This window comes from Cydia pomonella, chromosome 18 (assembly GCF_033807575.1).
Source record: "Cydia pomonella isolate Wapato2018A chromosome 18, ilCydPomo1, whole genome shotgun sequence".
NCBI lineage: Eukaryota > Metazoa > Arthropoda > Insecta > Lepidoptera > Tortricidae > Cydia > Cydia pomonella.
The window spans coordinates 7,611,806-7,632,981 of record NC_084720.1 but is presented as its reverse complement, the minus strand read 5'-3'; the positions used below and the strand labels follow the sequence as shown (position 1 = coordinate 7,632,981).

At 38.5% G+C, this 21,176-nt stretch overlaps 1 protein-coding gene across 1 annotated transcript in view; it reads right to left on the bottom strand.

Moving 5' to 3' along the window:
• Positions 1-20,717, bottom strand: part of LOC133527725 (ubiquitin-conjugating enzyme E2 R2) — a 58,044-nt gene extending 37,327 nt beyond the window's left edge. The window contains exons 1-2 of the mRNA XM_061864873.1: positions 20,135-20,717; positions 1,462-1,548 (exon numbers count right to left, since the gene is read on the bottom strand). Of these exons, the coding sequence (XP_061720857.1) occupies positions 1,462-1,548; positions 20,135-20,314 (267 nt within the window). The 5' untranslated portion in view covers positions 20,315-20,717. The remainder of the gene's footprint in view (positions 1-1,461; positions 1,549-20,134) is intronic.
• Between the last annotated feature and the right edge of the window lie 459 nt (positions 20,718-21,176).

Here is a 21,176-nt window from a genome sequence, read left to right as displayed (position 1 = left end):
CAATTAGTACGGTTACTTAAGTTGGGGTACCGACCGTACGTGAGAGAGGTAGACAATTTCAATGCTCTTTTTACGTTTATTAGAAATAACGGAAAAGATCGGGAAACCAAGAGAAAATCTACTGTGTACATTACGAGTGACTAGGTCTATTAAGTTTTCTATTTAGGGGTCGGTATCCGTAAAAGTCGTTCAGTGCACATCCAGTTTGCGAAATTAGTGTTCTGTCTGCCTGTCTTCGTTCTGTGTGTCTTAAGACTTTGATCTCGAGGAAACAAATAAACGCCATAAGATTACAGGCAGAAAGTAAAGATTGACAAGGTCGACAGGTCAAATCCGACGACGTGTAAAGGTGAATTCCCACTGCGGCGTACGGTGTGCAGAGGGCCTAACATCAACAACGAAACATCGAAAATCATTAACTGACTCTCTATCGCTTTTGCTCATTCGAGCGATAGAGGCAGATAACTATTTTCGATTTTTTGCTCTTATTAGGTATAAACACCAACTTTATGGGCCAATACAGAGTGACTGCAACCCGACTGCAATTAGTATAGGAACTGCACGCCCAAGTTGCATTTGGCGTGCAAATTGCAGTCCCTCTGTATTGGCCCTATGGGTCTGCGAAAATTGTAGGCGCATGGCGTGTGCACGTACTGCTACGGAAGTAGTGACCTTAATTTTATTAAAAATCGAATTTAAAAAACGCAGATAGCGTGAGTGGACTGCTGCTAGTACTGCCTTTGAGTTAAGCAAGCAGCGACTGGCAAACTTACCACTTTTAATAGTTAAGTAAGTTGCAAACTTGCCTACCATCAAAAAAAAAATGTTAAGTGGTTGGGCAAGAAAGAAGGTGCATAAACTTAACGATTTAGAATACCTAAATGAAACTTGAGCCAACAATTGCCATTGTTCTTTACGGTTTCCAGCAAATAATGGATTCTCAAAGCCTATTGTAGTAGTCAGTTATATTTAAATCAAATCTTTTGTTTCTAAGGTGTCATTAGAACCAGGTAAAAATCTCAGTCAAGCTAGGCAGTACAGGTACTTTCCGGTATTTACGTTAACATGAAGCTGATACTTTTTACATGTAAATTAACAATGTTTCTAAAGTAAGGTGAAAATCGGCATATAAAAGTTATTGCAGAGAAGACTGTCATAGTATGTATATACCTATATTCGTACGTCATCGTCAGACACAGTCACAAAGGAAGAGCTTCACCTTCACTCCTGCTCTACCGATCTTCTGTAAGTGGATTACGTGTACAAACGCAAGAGTTAAAAGCGACGTAAGAAGTTGTGGACGGTCTTCCCTTATAGCGTATTTCACAATTCACAGTTACTATTTACTAAGTTTCTGTAATTATTTCCACTCAAACTTAAATTTTAGATTAAACCGACAACTAAATAGGTGTCAATAAATGAATTGGTTTGTGTAGAAATATAAAATATTGTAAGACTCACCTCATATACGTTTGGATGCCACACTTTCGTTAAAAATCTAATTGACGGTGGTGAATATGGATAGTCTGTAGGGAATTTCATATGTGCCTGAAACAAAAGAGAAGCATGGTATCACTAGATTGTTAAGGCGTGTTAAGGAAGGTAGAGGCAAGGAACAGAATCTCCATATACAAAAAAGTGTCCGACAGAAAACCATAAATAGGTGGCGCTACAATACTTAGAACACTTGAGAAAAAAGTCTAATCATAGACAGCGCACTTCACTCCGTCAATAACGCCTAGGTTCTTAGCTACTCTAGCGCTACTCTGGAGAGATTTGGAACTATTATTTATACTGACAGCTGGACACTTTTGCAACAATTTTGCCTAAGGCTCAGTTGGCAGGACAGGTTTTGACTAGCTTTTATTTAACTTGCAATGTAAGTAGTTATATATCTAACTATGTTTGTACGGGTCAAATCTTGCAAGTTAAATTTACCCACTTCTCGACTTCCAATGCAGGTAAAAAAATGTATACATATACACGATGATTTTTAATCCGTGAACAGGAGTGGAATAATATTAAAATTTAGCCCAAATTAAACTTATTCGGCGAGGTCTCGCGTTATTTCTTCACTGTTTAATTAATTAAAAGTGAAAACATAGTTAAAACAAGTAACCATTGAATACATGGTCATCCTACAGTATAATAAAGTTTAACTACGATACGTCAAGTGCCATCAGTATGGCGGGAAATTTGATGGATCTTATGTCAATAAATACTTCTATGTACTTGTAATCTTATCAGTGCTGGACTGATAACGACGAAAATAATTGGTAGGTGATTAACATAAAGTGCATTACCTAAACTTTTATTTGCAAGCTACTTAATAAGTTAAATTTTGAACAAGTAAAACGATTTGTTTTTAAACTGTACAATTTAATAAATAAATACAAAACAATAAAAGCTACTGCATACCAGACCAACTAAAACATAAAAAAGATTATTTTAAACATAATTTAACAGGTGTTCAAAATGACCACCGTGTTGTTCTTGACACAGCTCCGCTCGACGCCTGTGATTATTTTTAATTCTGCGAAGAGAATTGCTAGCCCTTATTTCGTCAAATGCTTTGCATATTCTTTGGCGGAGTTCTAGTACAGTTTTGGACTCTTGTTCATAAACAATTCGTTTTACGTCACTCCAAAGGTAAAAATCCAATGGAGTGAGATCTGGACTGCGTGGAGGCCATGCGATAGGGCCGCCGCGGCCGATCCACCGCCCAGGGAATTCCGCGTTCAGGTAGTCGCGAACCCTATGTTCAAAATGTGCAGGGGCACCATCATGCTTGAAATGCAGGTTATTCAAATTCCGCAGTGGCACTTCATCCAACAGCTCTGTTACCATATGCCTTAGCAAATTTAGGTAGTTTATCTCTCTTCTATGAATATGGGTCCAATTAATGTCTCATTAATTATCCCTGCCCACACATTTACCGAGAAACGCACTTGAAACGCGTTTCTTCGGGTGAGCCGAGGATTTTCGGCAGCCCAAAAGTGTTCATTATGGACATTAAATTGACCGATACGCGTGAAGGTCGATTCATCCGAGCACAAGATATTTCTCTCGAACCACTGACAGAAAGCAACCCTCCCTTTTTTTTTTTTTTTTTTTTTTTTTTTTTTTTTTTTTTTTTTTTTTTTTTTTTTAACGTTGGGGAAATGCTTTTACGCATGCCACCTAGTCCGGGGGAAACTAGGGGCGATGACGGACTAACCAGTAAAGGACTACCGTCTAAAACCACCAACGACTGCCGGCTCCGCCTTAGATTGGGTGCCGCAGGGTCGCTATCAGCATTCGACCGCGTGCGCCCCGGCGGGCGGCCTGTAGGCCGCAGACATTTTGGGAGCCAATTGGTCAGGCACCCCAGTCCTGTGGGCTTTTAACCGCAAAGACTCCCCCGGAGCCCTGCGCAGCCCACTACGGCGGAGGCAGCAAGCGCGCATAGCGCCTGGCTCTGCCCCCAGCCCGTCGTCGGCGGAGTGGATGCGCGTCAGGGTCATTCTCGCGCGCACGCTCCGCTGCCTCCTTCTGCGACATAATTTCGTCACAAAAGGTGGCCATCGCCTTCCATGCCTCCTCGCTGTCCAGCATGATATTCACTATGCTCGGCAACGAAAGGTCTACTCCTAATTTTGCCTGAAGGGTGGCCCGTTGGAGCTCCCATGTAGGGCACTCCTCGAGAGTATGACGCGCCGTGTCCACCGGTGCGCCACACTCATGGCACATGGAGGATTCCTCCCTCTGTCTGCGGTGCAGGTACTTACCAAAGCATCCATGGTCAGTAAGTATCTGCACCATGTGGAAAGTTAGCGTACCTTGCCTCCTTCCCACCCAGCGTTCCAGATGCGGCAGTACGGCGTCCACCGTCGTTAGCCCATATTTAGCAGCGTCGAGCTCTGCCCTCCATCGGCGAAGTGTTTCCACTTGGGCTGTTTCCCGGATGTTCTGAACTTCTTCTCCGTCTGGGAACTCTGCCGCCGCTCTTCTTCCAGCTTTGTAGCGGTGAACCTCCGCAAGAATATGAGCTTGAAGGTCCCAGGGTGGGTCTGCAGCCAAGATCGTTGCCGCCGTAAACGATACCGTACGATATCCGCGCACAGCTCTCAAAGATATTGCCCTCTGTGGTCTGCGAAGAAGAGCCCTATTTTCGGCAGAAAGGGAATCTACCCATATGGGAGCGCCATATAGGGCCATACTCCGCAGGACACGAGAGTAAAGAAGTCTACATTTAGAAGTTGGCTCACCCACGTTAGGAAGCAGCCGGCCGAGGGCTGCAGCTGTAGATAACAGCCTCGGGCCAAGACTCGTAAAGTGCGCCTTAAATTGCCAACGGCCATCCAAAATGAGGCCAAGGTATTTCATTTGGGCCTTAACCGCCACAACTTCCCCATTCACTCTAATGTTGGCATTACGTGGGGGTCCTCTTCTCGGACCATGGAAGAGCAGAACTTCCGTCTTTGGAAGGGACACCTCGAGACCTAGCTGGTGGATTCGTTCCACCACAAGTGAGGTCCCAACGGTCGCCTTCCTCGCTGCATCTTCATAAGAGAAACCCCGACACGTAATAAGACACGTAATTCGAGGATCCCGAGCAAAGAATCTTAAGATTCGTCGATCCAGATCGTCAGGATGACGACTAGGTCGTCCGGGTACTTGAGCATGTTGCGGCACTGTAAACTGCCCGAAGTCACGTAGGTTTTGGTGCATGCAGTTTATCAAATTGTGTCTGGGAATCGGGACGTTTGGATGAAGTTCGTGAAATAACTGTTGGGTTCGTCTTGTGCTGTTCGTTTGTATCGACAAACGTACAATGTCGTAACGCTCGATATTTGAGTACGGATATGGTGGAGGCATGATTTTTGGAAAAATAGTTATAATTTTCTCATTCAATATTCACGACTCTGACTTTGTTTATGCGTATGACAAAAGTGATTGACAATGTCAAGGACAGGGTTTACTCATAAATCGTCAATTGCTAATAAGTTTGTAAAGAGGTTACAAACTCATTAAAACCGATAAGGTAGTAGAGTGACAAGGATTTTAGGATAAAATTTAACTCAAAATTAAAATTATGATTAAAAAAAAACAAGTTTGTTTCCACGTAATTACTACTTTAACGTAATCTCCGTCAATTACTGAGTTAGAAAAGATGGTTCCTGTTCACGGATTAAGAATCATCGTGTATAAGTCGGATGACAATACAAAAATTGACCTGCTGATCTGACAAATTGACAATGGAGACAGGAGGTGGCGATAAGAACTCTGTGATAAAACAACGCAGCCTAATTGTGTCTGTAGTATAGTCAAGTTAAGAAAAAGTATGGAAGTAAGTCGTGTAGTCGTGCTTTTTTTGGATTTGTTAGATGGCGCAACTAGATTGTTTCCCCCGAGTTGCACCGTTTCTATTATGTACGGAAGACCGTTAAATTTTAGGTATAAACTATAAAGTGCCGTAATTTTGGAGTAAATTAAAAGCTATTAGGTTCAAGCTAAGTAATGTATAGAGAACACCTTGGTGCATAGTATATCTTAATTAAAAAGATGTGCAATGTATGATACCCTAAAAAAAATTTTTTTTTCGATTGCGGCTCGAGGATAAGTCAGTCGGTTGGTGCAATCTAAAGTTAAGCTTTTTAAAGCATTATAAACATTCAGTTAACTTTGCACGCCTGGGCAAATTATGGAACATGTATTTTTAATTATTTTGTACATTGTGCTTCGGGGGAAATTAAGAGAGACGTGAAAATTTTAAAAACGGTACTTATCTAAAGACACTACATTTGCACTAAATAAAAAATAGATTTTTTTTACCGGAAGTTTGTCAAAAAGTAAATAGAATTAATCGCTACGAACTGCAAGCGAAGGTGGTTGGCAGCACGCGGCGCGGGGCGCGCGGGGCGGGGAGATAGCGCAGCTCGCAGCTAGGGTTTGCAATATCCGACAATTTTTCGGATCCGGATACATAGAAATAGGATATCAAGAACGACTGTCAAACTTCAAAAGTGCGACCAAAAATGAAATGCTAGTTTGTGCGTAAATTGTCTATGTGATAGTGATGTCATGTTACAACATATTAATAATCTATCGGTGTTTGACTGCTTTATCGACTACTTATTCAAATGTGTTTGATTGTATAAAAAAATGTTATACGAGTAGGTATGAAGTCGCTTCCCTTATGGTCATATAGGGCCCAAAAGGTGCCTTCGATGAAACCAGCATCATATTTTAGTATGTTGTTAAGCATGTTATTCTGACTAAAAAACCATCGGGAGACAGTTTCTAACGTGGTTAAGTCACCAGTTATGACGTTATCAAAATGGCCGGTGCCGTGTTCAGAATATTGCGTATACCACAGCAAGTATATCACATGTAAGCTTGTGTGGGGTGTCATAAAAAGCAAAATTAAATGCGCTACAATATCGTTTATACATTTGACCTTTTAAATACCATAGTTTGCGAGAAATTTTAAGTTTTATTTAAATTTTCCCGAAAAAAAAACCGTTTTTTGTTTTCATCAACTTTACTAGTAACTTTACTTTTAAGACATTGTATCAAGATATGAATGCTACATTAATAAGCTATAAAATTCCATTAAAATTTTGAAAATCGGTTTATAAACAAGCAAATTACACTATTTTTGTTCCATACCGGATTTTTACGTATTATTTTGTCCCAGAGCATGCACCTTCGCATGCGCAAAGCATAGTGTATTTAAATCCGTGTTTTACTCACCCACACCCTGTACAGCGTTCTTTGCACTTGCAAGACAATAGCTCCTTGCAGAGGTGTACGCTGGTCCATCATTTTTCTTTCGCCAAGCCTAGTTGCAAGAATCTAGCATTTGTGGGTCGCTATTCAGGTAAATTGGTCCCAATGTGGGTCTGTTAAGCCCTTTTTATATGCTGTAGGAGAGCATCCTGTTGAAGGAATATACTCGATCGCTCTGGTTTTTCCTAAACAAGATCCTCCTCGCAGTATTTACATTACCTATTTGTGTCCCTACTGGGAAGTTATATGTAGGGTTTGCAAATAGAATATTGTGATATTCTAATTATTCGAATATCCACCAAAATAAATATCCGAATAAACTGATTTAGATAACACAGAATAGTACATTACGATACAAGTGCGAAAAATAGGAAATTCGAAACGAGTGGCGATAAATTAAAACACGACCGAAGGGAGTGTTTTAAATCGACACGAGTTGCGAATTACCTATTCGCACATGTATCGTACAACGTTTTACAGTACATATGGCCCTTTAAATGTTCGACACAGTAACATAATATGCTACTTCTCGCACTAGTGCTATAAAGTAGCCCCATATGTACTGTAAATAACGTTTTTAACTATGTTTTAATACAATGATATCACCCCAACTAATTTTAAATGATTACTTTATTACTATAATAGCTAACATAATGTTATCTCTAAAACCGTACTTAATAAGGAGGGTTTATATCTGGATTAGCTGGTGCATAGTTGGAAATACATCCAATGCCTCACCTCGTGTTCATTCGTCATGAAATACTAACTATGAAGTGACCCAAAAAGAATCTTGGCCTTTGACACAAGAACAACGTCACTCTGCTCTATTCTGCACCACTCCACGCTAGTTGGATACTCCGAGGGCGTTTTAGGGCTACATCGCTCCTGCGGTATATCTTTTCACAGCCCGATTCTCTCCCGTCCACTCCAAGTGACCAAGCCTGCGAAGTTGTGCGGCTATAATCTCGCTAATTATATTGGGTGCCGCAACTAGCTACTCTAGCTCCCTATTTTTCCTACGCTTTCATCTTCTCTATCTTCATCTCTGATAGGTCCCAGAATATAGAACTTGTTCTTTTTTTTCTGATTTAGAGTCCAAGTGCCAAGTGTAATACTTACCGATGTCATCTAATCGATCAAAATCTAATTATTGTCTTATAGACTTGAATCATGGACAGTCTACTGATCAGCTTGGACACTAGAACTCGGCGAAGCGCTGCTTAGCATCTTAGGGCATTTTGGATTCGAACATCTATCTCCTCTTCCCGATTACTTTAGGTAGGTCTTTTCTTTTCGATCTGCGGTGGCAGCATGGTTCTATTTTTATCACTTGTCACTATGCCCTTCATGACAAATGATAAAGAGCCGACCATCTTAGCCCTATTCATTTGGAGATATTCTAGTGGTTGATTATCAGACCAATTTTCTCTCCTTCCTACTCTACTATCCTAGCCTTGGCCTTCAGGTTGCTTTTGTTTTGAGCCTATAGCCCCAAGTCATCAGGATATCCAATGATCTAATGTTTGCATTAAGCAACATTCGCATTCATTGTATAAAGTTACTGCGTGACATGATGTAGTGCAAAAAACAATATGAAAATATATGGTGTAGTTTAAAAGTTATGAGCAAAAACATTTTAAATATCACAGTGTAACGTCTTTTAAACAATATTACGAGTCGAACAGCGATGAGTCACCAGTAACCTGTTCGCGCGGCCGGCTTGGCGTTGCGCGCGCAGCGCTGACGCTGACAAACGAGTAAAGCGGACTTAAACACAAGAGCAAAGGACATCAGTGAAAATACATCCGAGAACCGTACCCAATATCTTAACGAAAAATTACAGATAAAGATATTTCTGTTATAATGGAATGCCTAGTTTGCCATGAAGAAATAAGCCACCAATCAGAGCTGCTAATATGCATAGCTTGTAAGGAACCGTATCACTACAGGTGCGTAAATATGACTTCGGCCTATTATAGAGAAAGATTACATGAACTGCGGCACGCTTGGCGTTGCTCCACTTGTAACACACATATTGGAATCACTCGCAGGAAAAATGACGACACCCCTGTAAGACACACATCAGCACTACCTCTAAACGACACCACAATGTCAGTAGACGACATCTTAAATTTTGAGGAGAGCACTACATTCGGCAGAAATGCCGCCGACAACAGCTATACGCTTGGTACTTCCGGTGCCCCGACGTCTGTACAAACCCAACCAATCACACTAGAACAAATTAGCAGTTTGCTAGAAAAAAATAACCGGGCCATTGTTAACGAAATGAGAAAAACTTTACACTCCGAAATAACAAATATAGTGCATCAATTAAAAAAGGAAATTTCCACAGAAATGAACAATGTCACCGCAACCCAACAATCCTTGAAGGCTGAACTAGATAAGACAAACAAAGTCGTAGCGAACCTACAAAAAGAAAACAAAATACTGCAACATGAACTAAGCGAGTTGAAACAGCGCTTTCAAGGTTTTCAAGATCAGGAGATAAATAAAGCAACCCCAAACAATACAAAAAAAATTGTTCTATTTGGACTTGAAGAGCATAGATATGAAAATGAAGCAGACTTATGCCAGCGTATTGACAATATGTTTTATGATATACTTAATATAAATATTAATGGCTTCATAGAAGGAGTGACTAGAATTGGAAAGAGGGGATTCCGTCGCCCTATACAGATAGAGCTCCTAAGCAAGCGAATGGGTACGTATGTTCTTGATAATGCCCATCTTTTTAAAAACACCGGATATACAGTTTCGACGTTTCTGGATAGCAAATCTCTAGAACAACGGAAAATCCTTAAAGACGAACTCATAAAGGCGCGCCGTGCAGGACACCATGCCATAATAAGAAATAACAGACTGTTCATAAACGGAAAGGAAACGACACGAAACGATGAAACCGTCCAATCGACCAACCAGTCCAATCACTCGCCCACAGATACAGTTCAAATAATAAATAACGAAGGAAAAACCTCATTAAATTTGCAAACTAACTTACCAGCAATGCCCACAACACCAAGTATTACGGACGAGAATCATTCCTTTCGTGCAAGAATTTAAAATTCTCATCCAGAACACACAGAGCCTTAAAAATAAAACCTACATCATAGAACCATTCTTACAGGAAAAAAATATCCAAGTAGCGTGTTTATCAGAGACTTGGATCTCAGACAGCCAGAGAGATTTGATAGCAGTGGACGGGTACAATTTTGCAGCAGCTTATTACCGCCAGTGCCACCAAGGAGGCGGCGTGGCTATACTCACGCAAAAGCATTTAAATTGCGTGGAACGGCCGGATATTGCTGACATGTCACGGGAGTGTATAGTAGAGTGCTGCGGTATAGAAATCCCCGAACAAAATATGATAATTATAAATATTTACAGACCAGATAGAGACATTAACACATTTTTTGACTGTTTAAATCAAATACTCTCTAGAATTAAGCAAAAAGAACAAAAAAATAATGTACTTATTGTTGGCGATTTTAATATTAATATGAAATCAAATTCTTTTGTTGCGAAAAGAATTTCAGATCTAATGTTAAGCTATAATTTACGGCAAATAGTTAATAAACCTACACGAGAATCGAATAACTCACGATCATGTATAGATCTTGTGTTTACGAACTCTAAAAATTATACCGTTGAAGTGACGAACCACGGCATATCGGACCATAATAGCGTCTTATATAAGGTCCAGAGCCAAACAGCGCGGAAAACACAAAATCAAAACATTTGCTTCACAACAAAAAGAATATTCAGCGAAAAAAATATGACGTCCTTTAGACAGGCATTAGCCAGTATTAACTGGAATGAGATACTTTCTGATAAAAACGACATAAACATTAATTTTAATTTATTTAGTACCACATTACAACAGCTGTTAAATAAACACATATCAAAGAAACGCTTAAAATTAATAATGCCAAACCGCGTAAAATCTTGGCTTACAAAAGGCCTACGTTTGTCGTGCCGGCATAAAAGGCAACTTAAAGTCATAGCTAACAAAAGTAATAACGAAATAATCCGAAACCATTACAAAATATATGAAAAAATCCTTAAAAAATGTATAAGGGTGTCAAGGAAAATTGACTACGCAAAAAAAATGAAAAAGTCCAAGAATAAAATGAAAACAATGTGGACCCTCATAAATAGTATGACAAGGAGGCAAAAGGATCGCGCGTATAAAAATATGTCATTAAAAGTAGCCAACACGATCGTAACAGCGCCAGAACAAGTAGCTTACATATTTAATGAACACTTTGCGTCGGTAGGCGAGACGGACTTTAGAGCCGGAGCGATAACGGCGCGCGCGCGCCGTGTTCATACCCCCGCCACTAACTCAATATTCATACAGCCGGTGACCGAAACCGAAACTATAAAAATTATAAGGCAGCTCAAAAATAAAAATAGTTTTGGTGTCGACGAAATGCCGCCCGTTCTTATAAAACTATGTGCATTAGAGTTAGCACAGCCACTGACAAAACTGATTAACCAGTCATTTAATCAAGGAATATTCCCGGACTTACTTAAAATATCCATTATTAAACCCATATTTAAAAACGGTGACGTAACCAATCCAAACCAATATCGACCTATCGCACTATTACCAACCGTGTCAAAAATATTCGAAAAATGTATGATAAATCGTGTCTATAATTTTTTTGAAAAGTACAACATTTTGGATAAAAATCAATACGGATTTAGGAAAAATCACTCAACAATATTAGCGGTTTATCAATATATGCTGAAAATCTTAGGTCATATAAACAACAGAACATATAGTATAGGACTTTTACTGGATATGACAAAAGCATATGAAAAAGTATCACACGAAATCTTACTCAGTAAATTGTACGGGATGGGAATACGCGGCACGGCATATAACTGGTTCAAATCGTACCTCACAAACCGTAAACAATGCGTACAAGTAGACCACTTTGATAAGGACTGCCAGGAACTAAAGATCGTAACGTCAACATTGCGTCATACTACTTGTTCAATACCTCAGGGGAGCGTTTGTGGATGCCTACTATTTTTGGCATATATTAATGACCTGCCAAAAATTCTTAACACTGACACAACCTGCGTTATGTTTGCTGACGACGTCTCTCTATTGTTTAGTTGCAATAACAGCTCCGAATGTAACTCACAACTTCATAATATTTTTAGTACCGTACAGAAATGGCTCGGTGAACATAACTTAGAAATTAACTTGAAAAAGACCAAAATCATACAATTTAAACCTATACAAAAAAAACCATTAGAACTAAGTTTAGACATTACAACATGTAATATAGAAGAAGTCACGGAATTCAATTTGTTAGGTATAACCATAGATTCCGGCATGAATTGGAAGGCCCACGTACAAAACATTAAAACGAAAATGTCGAAGTTTATATATGCCCTAAGCATACTAAAAAAGAACACAAACTTCGAGTGTGCATTATCCGCATACTACGCATATGCGTGCGCATGGCTTCGGTACGCTGTAGTCCTTTGGGGTGATAGTGTCGAGGCCGAGCAACTTTTTATAATGCAGAAGAAGTGTATTCGAATTTTAGCGAATGTGCGTATACCAGACAGCTGCCGTCCGTACTTTGTCCGCTACAAACTATTAACACTGCCCTGCATCTATATATTGCAAGCTGCTATTTTTGTTCGCGAAAACTCTCATTTATTTGAATTAAAACAGGATAAGGAAACAACTAGAGCACAGTATAGGAATAAATTACAACTACCTCAAACCAAACTACAAATGTGTAGAAATAGTCCACATTACAAATGTATCCTAATAACTAATAAAATTCCAGACTCGATTAAGCAAGAACCTGAAAATGCGACCTTCAAAACTAAATTAGAAATATTATTACTCGATAAATGCTATTATTCAGTTGATGATTTTTTTGATGATAATTTATAATTGCTATTTTATTTTGAATTATTACTGTACTGACTATTTATTTATCCATACAATTGTAACATATTTAAATGTATTAATAATTTGAATTTTGTGTAGGTATTTGTAAATTCGGATGATGATCGTGGCGAATAATTTTATTTTATAATGATTAGCTTAGATTTGTAAGGTATTAGTATATTGTTATTGTATGTCCTCACAGGGCGTCATGGACTGACTTACTGAATTGTATTGCAACACCTTAATAATGTATGTACATGACTATACAATTAATAAATGAAATGTACCTATCAAAATTGATGTGCTGTTAGTATTTGAATTGATTAAATATATGAAAATACTATATTTAAATGACAAAATGGTATGAAATTATTCATAAATTTCATTAGAAAATTGTTCCGGTTATAGGTCAATAACCATATTTAACGGATCCGTAATATCCGGATCTTATGACCCGATATCCGGATATTTCGGATATCCGGATCTCAAACCCTACGCGCAGCGATTGTTCCGAGACAGTTTGTTTGACACTTTTGACGGGCAACGAGCACAAATCTTTCTTCTGGCATTAAAACGGAACTATTGTTTTAAACAATCATTGAGTGAACTAAGTAGTCTAACGTTTTCGTAAGTATATGGAAAAACGCGATTTTTCGAATTTAACAAACATTGAGCGTACCTGTATTTAATTTGTTGACTGTCTGTCTGCATACTCAGAAACCCTACTATTTTTGCAGTACATGCCACTACTCGTGCCTCAAGAGCCGTGCTTCGTCGGTGCATCTAAGCGCGTTCCTTCTCTTGCCACTAATCACGCGCTTGTCGCTTCTGTGTATTTATTGCTCTACGTTTTTGGTACTTGATTACAAAACTGCATGTTCCGTATAAAAATGCCAATTTTTTATAGGGTGCGAATGTAAACAAAATCAAATGAATATGATTGCATCAATTTCCAATAGTATTAAAATTTCCCCCGAAGTACAACGACAGTAAAACATGAAAAACTACTTTCCGGGTGTCGCACCATGGTGCGAATTTGACATTGGATTTAGATATTTTTTCTAATTATTTACTCAATTTGCACCGAGTACATTACTTTCCCCAGACCCGCAATGGCCAAAATAGAATTTTTTTAATGTTGTTTTTTTTTTACCTGTTCCGTAGCTTAAATTAACATAAATAACACGTGCGAATTTAGATATAAGTGTTGTAAAACGTACGCCAAATTACACCGAGTACACCTTTTTTCTCTTCTTAGTTATAACCCTTACATTATTTTCAGCCGATTTCACCCCTTTCCGGGGGGGTGAATTTAGTAACGATTGTATAAAGTTCGATTTTTAGCCCATACAAAACAATCCGTAGTGATTTTATTAGTCCTTAGAATTAGTTCCTGACTTTAGTGAAATTTGAGTTAATTTGACCGTACTACTGGGGTTTTTAGAATTGTCTCGACGAGTAAGAAAAGTACAATCAGCGGCAAAAGCTGTTACCAAAAATGAAATTTTTGACAAAAACTAATTTCTATTTATATTTAATCCTCCTCTGGAGTTGCAGGCGTACATAGGCTATGGAGACTGCTTACCATGAGGCGGGCGGTATGCTTGTTTGCCACCGACGTAGTATAAAAAAAATTAACCTATACTAACCTAGACGAAAGGACAAGAGTATTCGAGCATTACGAATCAATTTAGAGAAACATAGCGGTCACATAAAATTAAAAGCTGTGCCTTTCCGTGAAAAGTTAAGGTCGCTTAAACTACCTACCGTGTGGTAAACCTGTGAACCTATCGGTCCACAAGTTACTGGAATTGGGATTAAGTGCCAATATTTATTTTACCCCTAAAATGCGATAGTAACTCTGTCTGTCTTCACGCTTAAACCGCTGAAGGGAATTAGATAAAGTTTGGTAGGTATGGATATAGTTTGAGGCCCCGGGAAGGACATACAGGCCAATTCGAGTTATAGTTATTAATCCAGTCCAATATGATACTGTGATCTGTCAGTGTCAAAAGTGACGTTTTTGGTTGAAGGTTGACAAAATGCGCAATTCAGCAGGTTCTCTAAAGGAGATTGGAACCATCTCATATTGAAAGGATGTCAGATCACATTTTGTTGGAATTGGCCTGAAATTATAGTTTTTATCAATTATCATCATCGTCCCACTCAGACGAAGTTGCAGCCAGAAGCTAGTAACAAATAATTATAAATAAAATAAGTTACTTTTCGATCATAAAATCTCTTCAGTGGCACTGAAGCCAGAACTTCCGCCGGCGCCGTGTCCTTGCGAACGCTTGATCTCTGCTTATAATCGGGGTATACATATATTTGAGATCTATTTTGTCTTCTCTGTTCCCGAAATTACATTGATTAAACACATACTATTGTAGTACAGGACAAAACTTTGTCAAAGAGAATTTGGCCGATAAAAGTTACATACCACTAATTGGGTACATAAAGTAATATATATGTAAGTCTATTTAACTTTAGTATATTCATGTATGTTTATTACTGTTAGTATACATTATTAATCGCAATATTGTTTGTTTTAAATTATCTATTTTTTTTTAATACCTGCACCTGTTGCTGTTTAAGTAGCCTGATGGTTGACTAGTAGAGAATGCCTTAAGGCATTAAGTCAGCCATTTGTACTTTAAATGTTATACTGTGCAATAAAGTTTAAATAAATAAATAAAAATTAGACATTAGGGCTCCTTATAGTATGCAACACTTCTAAGTTTTTGTAATTTTTGGCATTAATATATGACCCGCCTACCTAGAAAGGTACCTAGTTGGTTACTAAATTCTGTTACTGCAATAATCTTTATCTACATAAAATATACGAACGAAAGTTGAATAAACTATATATTAAAATGAAGTACACAAAATCAGGAATTACATATGACAATATCATTCAAAATGGCCTCCTCTGGCCTTGACACAGGCCCTCAAACGACGAGGCCAGTCATCAATAGCGGCACGCACGATTGTCATGTCTAATTCCGTCACTGTCTTAACTATGGCCCGCTTCAGGGAGTCAAGATTTGTGTGGGGTTTACCACAGGCTTTAGAGGTCCGGGCTGGAGGACGGCCAGTCTTCGTGGGCAATAAAGTCAATTTTGTTCCGTCGAAACCAGGCTCGAGTTGTTTTTGCCTTAAGTGCAGGAGCTGAGTCCTGTTGAAAGACCCGTGGCTGGTTTTGAAATAGGGTGTAGCTTAAGGGCTTCGCTATTGGTTCGAGAACGGTTTCCTGGTAAACTTTGGCCCCAGTTTTCACACCATTTTCACAGAAATGAACCTGTGTTAGCCCTGAGTATGACACACCCAGCCAAATCATCACATAAGAGGGATGATGGCCTCGTTGCACTCTCGGAACAGCCGCAGTCGCCTCTTGACTGTTTTTTGCATACACTCTGTCATTCCGGCGGTTACAACATTCTTCAATGGTTAAACATTTTTCATCTGTAAATAGTATTTTTCGGTGGCCATTTTGTGCGTACCGCTTCAATAGCACGCGAATTGACCTTTGACAAGTGACCTTTTTGTCTGCGGTACGCGTGTAGTCCAAGGTCTTTATTGATAACTTTTTTTAGAGAGCTTCTCTTCACAGACATCTGTATTGCCAACAACTTTTGCTTCCGGACGGGGTTTCTTGCAATTCTCGCCTTGACTGCCTTTATTATAGCTGGGGTCCGAACGGTGCGTGGTCTTCAAGACCTCTTGCGGTGCTTTGCGGATCGAAGCTCTGAGTACTATTGTATCTATTAATTGTGTGATAAACAAATTGTTTCTTGGTTTTTAGGTTTTCAAGCAACTTCAAAATCATGTTTGGCGGGTACCCACATTTGTGCAACGCAATCACTGCGTTACGATTCTCTTTTAGGCCTCAATTCATTATAGATACGACGAGATAAGGGTTATGCGTGGTATATAATTACAGCTCACAAATCCACCACATTATGTAATTTTTTTCGATAGCATTTGTTTTAACGGAAATAAAGAGGTTGCAAATCGAGTAACAGAACTTAGTAACCAACTAGGTAGATTAGGTAGGTATCTGGTTGGGTGAGAATGTTGTTCTCTCAAGCTGGCAGTAGGTACAGTCGAATTCATAAATATGTATAATTTTTTCACCTTAATCCATTGCAATAAGGTGAATAATATAGACATATTTATGAACTCGACTGTACCTACCTGTTGGTTACATATCTCTTTTGACATAAGTAATCAGCTGAGATACACAATGCGATAGGTCAGGTAAACTAGTTGTCTGTAAAGTATAGCCCAAATTAAATAAATTAAAGCCCTGTATACCTATTTATTTATTTATATACCTAACCTTAAGTCTAAATACATTAATTCTAAAGATAAAGATAGTTTATTATTCAAGTAGGCATATTACAATGTGCTCATGAACGTCAAACAAGGCTCACGCTCTAACCCTATACCTCTGACCCGTGAAGATTTAAATCCCCCCTCAATTGGAGGAGAGTATCCCAATATGGACGGCAAGAAACTCGGCGGGACACATCTTTTCAAAACATTTCATCTTATAATGAAAATGCATTAAATAAGACAAGATACAATTTAGATTGATATAGGATTAATTTAGGTTCTGCATGTAAGTAAATATACTTAAAATGAAGTTTCTGAGTTCACTGTGCCATTATCATTGGCAAAAGCCTCCAACTCCTTTCAATATTTAGTTGCCTCTAGGTGTAAAAAATAATTTTAATTCATTGAAAGTATTTATTTCAGGTCTGTCGGGACTGTGGGGCCATATTTTGCTAGTTTACACAGCAGAAAAAAAAAGAAAAAGATATATAAACATAATATAAGAGCAATAATAAGGGATGTGTTTAGCAATCCAAAAAATAATTTGGTATTTTTAGGGTTCCGTAGCCAAATGGCATAAAACGGAACCCTTATAGTTTCGCCATGTCCGTCTGTCTGTCTGTCTGTCTGTCTGTCCGAGGCTTTGCTCCGTGGTCGTTAGTGCTAGAAAGCTGAAATTTGGCATGGATATATAAATCAATAAAGCCGACAAAGTCGTACAATAAAATCTAAAAATTTAATTTTTTTTAGGGTACCTCCCCTACACGTAAAGTGGGGGTGAATTTTTTTTTTCGCTTCAACCCTAGAGTGTGGGGTATCGTTGGAAAGGTCTTTCAAAACTAATAGGGGTTTTCAAGAAACATTTTTTGATAAAGTGAATATATTCGGAGATAATCGCTCCGAAAGAAAAAAAAAAGTGTCCCCCCCCCCTCTAACTTTTGAACCATAGGTCCAAAAAATATGAGAAAAATCGTGGAAGTAGAGCTTAAGAAAGACATTAAATGAAAACTATAGCGGACATATCAGTTTAGCTGTTTTTGAGTTATCGCAAAAAGTTTTCCCTTCATAGTAAAAAGACTTACTTTAATTAGGTACTGATTATGCAAATTTGCCTATTTGTTTAACTCGGGTGAAAGGTACCGTTTCATCCTTTGGTTAACAATTTACTATACTTTAAGCTAAAGTTTAGCTTATTGTGACGGAAGAGTAACTACGGAACCCTACACTGAGCGTGGCCCGACATGCTCTAGGCCGGTTATTTATTTTAAGATGAGATAAATTAAGATAAGAACATAAGGCTGATTATTGGTACTGGCAAACAATTCCATCATCCATATTGATGTTGAAGACCTTAACAAGAGGAGTTTTAAACAAGCGTCTGTTAAAATAGTGACACTTTCCACATAGATTTTCATACATTTACCCGCCTGATGCTATCTCTATTGCACACACATAATTATATTGCTGACAAGCCGTCCAGTGACATTGACAACCAGCATCATGGGCAGGACAGTAATATAATTATGCCTGTGACATATTGATAGCACAAGGCTGACCTGATGTACGAAAATCTACGTGGAATGCATCTCTTCTTTGCTCTCACCACAAGTTTGGGTGAAAAACACATAGGAAACATACATTGCAGACAATGTTATCTTATGACACTAGAATAGAATAATCAATGTTTATTAGCAGAATCATTGTTATACATTTTTACTAGTGATCCTGGCTTTGCATGGGTAAACCTTAATTAATTATACACCTAAACCTTACAAGAATCACTCGATTGATAGGTGAAAACCGCATGAAAATCCGTTCAGTAGTTTTTGAGTTTATAGCGAACATACATATGCAGATATAGCAGATATAGTTATTTGATATTTACCAGTCGCTTTTCGGTGAAGGAAAACATCATGAGGAAACCTGACTAATCCCAACAAGGCCTAGTACCCTCTGGGTTGGAAGGTCAGATGGCAGTCGCTTTCGTAAAAACTAGTGCCTATGCCAAATCTTGGGATTAGTTGTCAAAGCGGACCCCAGGCTCCCTTGAGCCGTGGCAATATGCCGGGACAACGCTAGGAAGAAAGAAAGATACATATGCAGAAATAGACAGACAGATTTAATGGGGGACTTTGTTTTATAAGATGTATGTATAGGTACATAATGTCAAAAGAGCTGTCCAATAACTGCAGTTAAATATACTACTTAACATATACTTTTATAACAGTAACATACTAGAATGAAATGTAAACATGTAGGCAAACCAAAGATATTCTACAAATCTACTGGAATTAAACCACAAGCTCACTAATATACTATTGAAAACACCAAGAAGCCAACTATGTAAAATAGTAGGATTAATAACAGGAAAACACACTAAAACACCACCAACATAATATGGGTAAAACTGAGAGCCCCATGTGCAGACAGTGGATGGAGAAAACAACAAAACATATTCTATTCTCCTAGACTGTGAACAGGTAGAAGTTTACAGGAGCAAATATCTAGGGAATCCATGCACACTAGAGGAGGCAGTTGGCAACCTGAAGACTTTGCTAGGTCTTGTGGAGGAGCTGGGTGGTTAGAGTAGCGGTACCTCGTTTCACACAAAATAGCTAAAGCAAAACTAACTAACAGTAACATACTTGCTTATTAAGACACCTTGAAGAAAAATTAATAATATTGCTGGGTATACATATAGGAATTATACAAATACCAAAAAGGTTATTATTATCAGTATAATATTTATCTTTTTATAACTTTATATTGTAATATCACCATGTGTTGTGTACTTGTTGTGTTTATTTTATTGTTAAATTCTTAGCGGCCACCAAAAACCAATAATATTTACAAACGAAATGTGTAATCACTTCATATCAATCTCAATCTATAACAATTAAGCTTTTATTTGATGATAATCATAATGACTTTATTTTTGTAGGTAGGTTTGTAATCTCAAAAATGTATCTAATGATCCAGAATTACTGTCCTTTCTATTCGTATTTTCGATGTATGTTTGGATTGCAAATAGAAAGATGAATAGATTCGGTAGGGTAGATTCGTGTTTTAAAATAGACTATAACTTACCTTAAAGTAGCCACCTTGATATAATGTGTCTGGGGGGCCGAATATCGCCACTTCCCACTCAAACAAATTGTCTTCTCCACAAAGTTTCACTCTGAACCCTTCCACGGGCTCCTCTTGTAGACTCTTATACTCTAGGGCCAAAGCCCTAAGGGCAGAACTCGTAGGAACTGTGCTAGACATTGTCTTTTGCTAATTGAATTTTACACTAAAGTCACTATCTATTAAAAGAAAAAGACTTTATCGACATAACACTGTGGAACTCTCCTCACGATCCACGTATTCACAAGGCATTTCAACTTGAGTCACAACGACCGACGAAATTTGGTAAACATATCGCCAGCATAGCTTACGGATTATTTATGAACACACTTCGAACGCCAAAACTGAAAACATAACGTAGTAATTATGCAGCAGCAATAAACGTTTGAAAAATGCACTATAGGTCCAAACTACGCGGAGTGCGATTCAACAATAATGAGATTAAGAAATTGTTCGCTGCAACTCTGCCCAAACAATCGCAATTCCAATCCAAGGAAATCGGCTACGTGCTCGTACAGCTGCTGCCTGAGTTGCCCGACCGAATATTGTGGAACAGCTGTTATTTCCGTGCTTGCTTGATTGCGCAGCGGCGTGACGCACACAGCTATTGACTTTAAGACACCTCACGCCATCTAGTTATGTATTTAATCTTCATTAAGTCATTTAGAATACTAGTTTATGAGTAATCTCATAGGTGGCACTTATATTAAATATGATCTTGGTTCCTCGGTACTGACAGCTTGACCTAGATAGCGCTTATATCAAAAATTGTTCAAATTTTTTAATTTGTATATAGATGGCGCCTTTTTCAAAGTTTAGAACTTACAAGTAGTTCTTAAAGATGGCGCTGAAGGTTTCATTAGCGGTCTAGCACCACTTTTATTTTATTTTCTCTCAATTACAGTGGCGGATTTACCAGCAGGCTGAGTAGGCTCGAGCCTAGGGCGGCAGATTTTGGGGGCGGCAAATTTGGGGAACGATTTTTTTTCTCAGAAATCAAAAA